General features: G+C 36.6%; 1 protein-coding gene across 2 annotated transcripts; it reads right to left on the reverse strand.

Moving 5' to 3' along the window:
* Positions 1-568: 568 nt before the first annotated feature.
* cnga3a (cyclic nucleotide gated channel subunit alpha 3a) lies at positions 569-6,900 on the reverse strand. 2 transcript variants are annotated; one of them, XM_042758518.1, is made up of 9 exons: positions 6,633-6,900; positions 5,058-5,195; positions 4,489-4,605; positions 4,066-4,242; positions 3,622-3,681; positions 3,171-3,323; positions 2,919-3,020; positions 2,733-2,839; positions 569-2,232 (listed from the first exon to the last, which is right to left on the reverse strand). In XM_042758518.1, exons 2-9 carry the CDS (start codon positions 5,156-5,158, stop codon positions 827-829), a joined length of 2,223 nt encoding a protein of 740 aa, XP_042614452.1. In that variant the 5' UTR covers positions 5,159-5,195; positions 6,633-6,900; the 3' UTR covers positions 569-826. The 2 variants fall into 2 exon arrangements, with proteins under 2 accessions (XP_042614452.1, XP_042614453.1); XM_042758519.1 differs by lacking the exons at positions 3,171-3,323; positions 3,622-3,681.
* Between the last annotated feature and the right edge of the window lie 1,123 nt (positions 6,901-8,023).

Consider the following 8,023-nt stretch of genomic DNA (forward strand, 5'->3'; position numbering starts at 1 on the left):
CAATACATACCTAGTCTGTTGAGCATTTCTAGTTCATCTTCTGGTTTACATAGTACAATTAAATATTTTACATGAAACACTCTTAACAAATAAACAAACAACATTTGTTAGAAAGTTTATTAAAGAACACATCTGGGTATTCTTGGGATAGTATACTAAAATGTTTTGGATTGTGTCTGGAATGATTTTAACATTGTCCATGTTAAGTTGGTTTTCGAGCAACGTTATTAGCCATATTAAAATGTATATGTTTAATGAGCAGAATCAGAACATCATCAAAGGACCTAAATATTAATTTAGAATTTATGTTCTCATACTTGTGCCAAATGAACAATTGGGGTATTATTCCTCCTCTTCTGAACTACAAATATAGACCTCATACATTGTGATAAAGTGACATTTTTTTGGCCACGTTGATCATAAGAAATCTTTCTTGCGCACCAAATTAGCATATTAGAATGATTTCTGAAGGATCGTGTGACACTGAAGACTGGAGTAATGATGCTGAAAATTCAGTTTTGCGTCACAGGAAGTACATTTTAAAACAGATTAAAATAGAAAACGGTTGTAATAATATTTTTCGGATATTACTGTTTTAAAAATATTTATAACCCCAAGCTTTTGAATGAACTGCTTTCTGTCATCTGAGCTGTTCTTACTGCACATATTGAATAAATACAACATCAGCATTACGTTTTAACACACATATATGGCAACTGGTACAATGTCATGTAAAATTTATAAATAGATAAGTATAAACAGTTTAAAAGTAATTTATATGTACATGGATAGGAAACCCCATTAAGCCCAATGTCTATGCTGTTGACTATTTTGTCTTCTTCTCCTCTTCTTTTTTGTCTTCAACAACCTCAGACAGATCTTCTACCCGTAGTGTTTTCACTTTGTTCTCCATGTTGGTGATCCTCTGTTTCATCTTGCTCTGGTGGGATGTGTATTCTGCCATAAGCTTGGCAAATTTACCAGTCATGACTTCAAGGTTGTTCTCTAGACGGTGAATCTTCTCTTCCAGATCTTTGGGATCAGCACCAGCACTTGCAACTGCCTCATCAAGAAGGTTGTCTTTCCTTAAGATGGCCTTTCCCTTCTCCTCCAGGGCTTTTTTGGCATCTGGGTATTCAGTAAGCGCTTCCACAAGGTCATCTTTAGACAGTGCGAAGAGGTCCGAATAGCCGACGCTACGAATGTTCGCCGTTCTTCTGTTTCCGGCTTTACTGCCTTTGATTCCAAGGATACTGATCTCTCCAAAGTAAGCGCCGTCACTGAGCACCACAAACTGCGTGACGCCATCATCGGCCACTACGGCAAGCTTTCCTTCTTTGATGATGTACATTTCTCGGCCAATGTCACCCTTTTTACATATGTAGTCTCCAGGACTGAACACCTGAGGCTGCAGCTTCAACACCAACTCGATGAGAAGTCCAGCTTCACAATCCTGGAAGATTCGCACCTTCTTCAGTGTATCTAAATGGACGTTGATGGCTATCTCAGCTTTGAGCTTGTCTGGGAGATTCTTCAAGACTTCCTTCTCATCACAAGTTTTCTTCTCCGTCCAAAGGTAGTCAAACCATTTGATGACCCGGGCCTCCAAATCTTTGCTGACTTTCCGGAACTGCATGTACTGCTTGATGGAGTCGATCTTGGCTTGAAATTCAGCACGAGAAGCGTTCATGTTGGAGATCATGGCGCCGACGTTACCGACAATGGTAGCGAAAATCAACACTCCGATGAGGAAGTCCATAACGACAAACAAGTATTCGAAGTCTTTAACAGGAGGTGGTGTTTCTCCGATGGTGGTGAGAGTTAGAGTGGACCAGTACAGACAGTAGATGTATTTTCTGGCCAAGCGGCCGTATTCAGGGTGGCTGATGTTCGGATATACCCATGTGTCAGTCCCAAAGCCAATGGTTTTGGAAATAGCAAAGAAAATGCAAGCGTTCCAGTGAATAATAATCAGGATGTAAAGTACAAGGTTACTGATACGGAAAATATTTGGATAGTTTGTTCGGGTTTCTGTGCGGTCGAAGAACTCGAAGAGACGTGCCATTTTGAAAAGGCGGTTAAAGCGAAGTTCAGGATTGTTGAATCCCACTTTCAGCATTAATAAATCCGTCGGGATCATTGAAATCATGTCGTATTTAAACTGGGGGATTTTCCTGTAATGATCCATCAACTTCTTAGCGTCTTTGACGAGGAGACCCTGCTCCAAGAAGCCTGAAAAAGACCAAATAAAAATGTAAAAATAAAAAGAATAAAATTTTGACAAGCTTGAAGTATCTAGTAGAGTTAGCTTGTTAATATTTTAAAATGATTTTGAAAGAAGTATCATAGAGGCTGCATTTATTTAATTACAAATACAGTAGAGCAGCAATTATTGTGAAATATTATTACAATATTTTCTATAATACTACATTTCAAAATGTAAAACATTCCTGTGATGCAAACCTTAATTTTCAGAAGTATTCAGTGTCAACTAATCCTTCAAAAAAAATCTTTCTATTATGCTGATTATCAGCTTTGAAAACAGTTCCTTTTTTCGGGGTTCTATGATAGAACTGCATTTATATATTATTGTATATTATATATTTATATAATATTTTATATTTATATATAATGGGCATATTAAATCAATACTATTTATTAACATTTATAGTAAATATTAAATATAATTTTATTCATAAAATATTTTCATTCTTTCTGAAAAATCACCCTACCTGTTCTTGATCTGACAAACGTGTCTGCATAATAGATTGCATCTGAGGTATAGTCCATGATGATCCAAAGCACTGTGTAAGAGTTCTGAAGCTCATTGAAACAGGCCCTAAAGAAATATAAACAATGAAGCACTTGCCACATCTACTAAAGCTATTGATTTCATGAGAGATTCTGCATGAACAGACCTTGTCACCAGCATCATCAGGTTGTAAAACACTGGGGCTGCTATGACCGAAAGCCATCTGTAATACTTGTCTGAGGCTGGATCCATGATCCACACTTCTTTCCTAAAACACATATCAGATTATCTTCTGGCCACTTTCAAAAATGAACACATACTAAATCACAGCATTCATCTGTGAATAATCAATATCACTGTCTGATAAATAGTACTAAAACTACACTATCATTAAAAGTTTCATTTGTGGCATACTCACGGCGGAGGAGGAGCATCTTTCTTTTTATCATCTTTCTTATCATCGTTCTTTTCGTCTTTTTTCTCATCTTTTTTCTCATCCTGTTTTTCATCTTTTTTCTCTTCCTTCTTGTCTTCGTCTTTTTTTATGTCTTCCTTTTTGTCTTCCTTTTTGCTGAAGGTAATATTTTGGGTTGTTTTTATTTGAATTAGCTAAACTAGTGAGTGTGAACTACCACTAGTAAACTCTCATGTTAACCTGCAGAGGGCAGCACCTATATTCACTGAACTCTATTAAGGCAATGTACTAAACATGTCAGACTATCATCTGTTGTTATAAATTTCATATTTGAGATACATTTATTATTTAGGATTCTACAATCTAGCATCTATCATATCCACACTATTATGCGATTTATAATGCACTATATAGGGGTTTATATCTGAAGGAGCTGTCTCTACGTGGTACTTACTCATCTGTGTTGTTGCAGTTGTTCATATTGTAAGCTGCCAGAGGCCAGTGATTGGCTTTTCTTAAGGAGCAAAAGGCATTAGTGTTTTCATTTGTTTCTATTCTACAATTTATTGTGATACTGTTTTACTTGAAGGGGGTTTCTACATGGAAATCTACATACTGTTTTCAGATTTTAACCTCTGATCCAACCCAGTTTTCTTTTTTATTATTATTATTATTATTATTATTATTATTATTATTATTATTATTATTATTATTATTAAATTCATTCTCAGCTCTGTGATCTGTTTTATGAATCATCTGCACACAGTATGGATATACTGTATTTTTGCACAGATGCAGTGTGATTCTTTGCATGATTTTTTCATTTTCAAGGACTCCATACCAAAGGCATTTCTGCCTGTATAAAGAAACCATACAGAAAATCTGTTTCTTGACTTACTTCCTCTTATGAGGCCTGTCAGGAAGGCCTATAGAGGTTTGGGCATTACTTCCTCGACTAGATAAATCTTTGAGGTCAGGTCCACGGAATCGCTCCAAGAAAGAGTCGGGACGCTCATCCTCTCTGTGAAGCCTGTGTGATGCCCAGTTCCTCAGCATTACCAGAAACTGGGTGAGCCTGTGAGACCGAAAGAAGTCAAAAATACTTTATACAGTATGTAGCTTTCTGTTCAAGCCATGTCAAATGCACACTTAACATTTTCAAGTTTTGTTGATGTGTTTCACTTCCCTTCATAAAGTTTGTTTGGTAAAATCAAATGTTTTAATGACTTAGGCTGAGTGTGCATTTGACTTAGCATAGTTGTAGCCACGGTTAACATTGTAAACTACATTCGAGCTTTGGTTTGGATGGATTTGATGTTACCTTGCCATAGCCCCAGCACCTGTGAATGAGCTTCTCCTGGATTCCTGCAACTGGCTGGCTGCAGAAGAAATGATCCCCTGCATGTCAGAGGAAGTGTCCTCACATAGAGAATGTGCCCTGGGAAAAGTTGGGGGTAAATTATGTTTCAAAAATGTTCCAAAAAGACCATCTATTGAAACTAAGCATCAAATCACCAGAACTTAGAATAAAACACGATAAAGTTCTCCAAACAAAACAAAGTGTAGCACTTGTAGCTCCACATATCTTCCTGAAGAATCCAAACATTCAGATTTTTAGCTAAGTTTATTTTTAACAAAATACCAGACCATTTCAATCTAATCTTATAAAAGGTGTTATTAAAGAATTGGGGGAGTCAAAAATATATTTGTCTGACGACAAAACCACATCCTGTGCTTGACAGCTTACAGTTTGGAAAAAGTAAAAACAAATACTAAATTAAAGTCTGAAAATTCATTTTCATTGTTGACTTTATTTTAGTGCAAAACATCTTATCTGGTGCTCAAAAAAAAAAAAAGGTGACCCCTTTAAGATCCTCTTGTTATTCTAACCTGCTTGCACCATTTTCAGTCCGGTCCAGTTCATCTTCAGAGGCTCGGACCGGAAGCCTGTGTTGGGATGGGTAAGACTGTTCTGTACAAATCTTCGCCATTGTCTTTCTTCTCTTTGCCTATTCAAGGCATCCAGCGCTTGACAAGACATTTCAAACAAAGGACAACACCATAACAAAAGGTCATGAATTATTAAAAAATTTAAAGCATGTATTTGATCCTAGAAATAATGCTCAAAAGCATAATGTAATAAGGCTTTCAATGGGCTACTGTTATTGCTGATAATAATGTTATATCATCTGAACCAGTGGAATTAAAATCTGAAGAGATTACAAGAACCTGTTTTTAACTTGATCTCTGCAAACTCATTTTCACACTGAGAGCATTGCCATCTGAACACGTCGCCTAAAAATACTCGCTGCTTACACACTAAACAAGATCATCTCTCTGGTAGATCGTGACCCAGATGTACTTTAAAGCCACCTGATATCAAGCCACCATTTATACAGAACTCTTACATAAAAGTGTGACTGCATATAGCAAGGATTGGCAGTAAACTGATTTTTGGTTAAACTGAGTGGTAAATTGATTTTTTTTTTATGTTTATTTAATCATATGGTAAGAAATTTCCTAACCCGGTTATACACCACACTATTGCTGTGTGCTTTCAGCGTCCAAAAGGGTGATGCTGCGCTTTCTCTATCTAATGATGTTTAGTTTTATCGTATTGTTGAGGGAAGATTAGTGTAATTAGACTAACGCACCAACGCTATTTGTGTAATCTATTCCAAATCCAGAATGATGCTTATCCTGAGGGCACCCAGCAACTTCTTGTTTGCAGTCCTGATTTCTACCCACCAGGGTTCTGTTATCTGAGGATCTTAAGTCCCCACTGCCCACCCTAAATAAAGTGTGGTCTTTCTTTCAATAATTTGTACTGTCATCATACATTTAACACAGACAAACAGTCTCTGTTTATCCTTTTGTTGTAAATACTTAGTGTTTATGCTAAATCATAGGAAAAATTAACTGTGTATTTATTGTTAAATGAATAGTAGGCTACAATAATGTAATGCATTTTCTTCGTTAAGTATAAGTATATAGTCTTTTTAATTCATGTTTTAATATTTTACAGTAAAAATAATAATTGACGGTCAAGGTGGCAGTTTTTTACAGTATATATATACCATTGGCACTGTAATGTAAAGTGTCACTACTGTATCGTTCTTTCCCGCAAACAACGAGTGAAAATCTGGACTGGTTTATTTTCACTAAACGGTTTAGTTGGAAAGCTGAGCACTGCTGCACGTGCGCCAGAAACGCTCTGGCTAGAGAGAATCATGTTAACTTATTTACATTTGTTACGAGCCTTAGTTATTATTAATGCAATAATGCAATAACACTATGCAATATTTTAGTATCTTGACGACTTATTTATCGTCTCATCGATCAGTTCACGCAAACACCAACACCAATGCAACAAATAAGCACTCGTATGGGAAACTGACACTTTCATATCACATATATATCCTTTACACTATCCAATCTAGTAACCATGCAATTTATTTAACTTACCTGTGAAGAAACAATATTTAGTAGTCCAACAGATTTAGGGCACCAGATCAGGCAAAATTCCTGTTCAAGTTCCTCTTTGGTTGAAGCAGTTGGTGATCCTGCTCAGTATTATGTCAAATCCCATCTTTAAAGAATTAATTCGACTTTGCATTTTTGGCCATCAGGTTTCACCCACTTTGATGTTATTACCAGTCTTCGTAAGACTGAGATGTGTGATTCTTAGATGTCCCGATTTTTAATAGACAGCTAAAGGATCCATCCAGGAGTCCTCAGCTCCTCAGATGACTGACAGCTCCGAGCTTTCAGTGTGGACGTGGGCGGGGCGTAGTGTTCGTCTTCTCATTACTATTCATTAGCAATGACAAATGGCTAATGGAGCTGCCATTTTTACAACAGACTGGAACGTTACGTTAATGTTTGTAATTCCTCTTTTTGTCTTTAGGACATATTTATTTCTAAATAGCACTTTTTTTCTCTCTCTTTTTTATGATTCATTGTAATTGACATTGTTTATTTCACCTTTTTTTCTTGAAAATAATGTTAAAATATGTTATTTGTTATCTTAATTTATTTACGTGTGTATAACTGCATTGTGAGAACACCATTTCTATGCTGCCAGGCAGTATTTTTGTCCTGATGAAACAGCACTTTCAGAGATTAGTGATCCACTGAAAAAAGTGGCAAGCATTGGTGGCACTATACCGATATCACCAGCTCTGACATCAACATGGTCGTCCCAGCCATGCTAATGAGACCTGAGAAATCCTTAAGGCAATCTGCGGAGCTGCATTGTTAATCCCAGATTAGGCCTGAGCACCTATCTGAGCCACCTAATACTCTTTCTTGGCCTCAGCCCTTGAAATACTATGTATTCGCCAGTTAAACTGAGCTGACCTCACATAGCACTTGCTTCATACATGGGTTTACGCTTTTTTTTTTCTTTTTTTCCCCCATTATTTAAACTGGACTGGGACCAAAGAGGACCATAGCTAAAGACAGAACGAAAACTCAGACCTGATGTCAAGGGATCTCTGTGCTTTTGAGTGGGTGTAAGATGAGAGAGAGAGAAACTGATACCTATATCAAATATACAAACAATATAATATATAGCAGCATTTGCAATGACAACATAATTTCCGATGCCATGTCACCTGCCAAAGGCATTTTTCTAAGTTCCCCTTATAAGACCTAAGATGCCCTTTAACATCTGCCATCTGTCACAGATCTCCATAAGATCTGATCTTAAGTAAAAACAAAATACAAAAATACAAAATTTGAATTCAAGCTAAGGGTTCATGAAAAATACCCTGTTGTAATTAGTTTCAATAGCTAATAACTGCAATTGTCTCACATTATCCCCTCATTTACACATTTGTTTTTGCCCCATTTGT

Source organism: Cyprinus carpio, chromosome A6 (assembly GCF_018340385.1).
Source record: "Cyprinus carpio isolate SPL01 chromosome A6, ASM1834038v1, whole genome shotgun sequence".
Taxonomy (NCBI): Eukaryota; Metazoa; Chordata; class Actinopteri; order Cypriniformes; family Cyprinidae; genus Cyprinus; species Cyprinus carpio.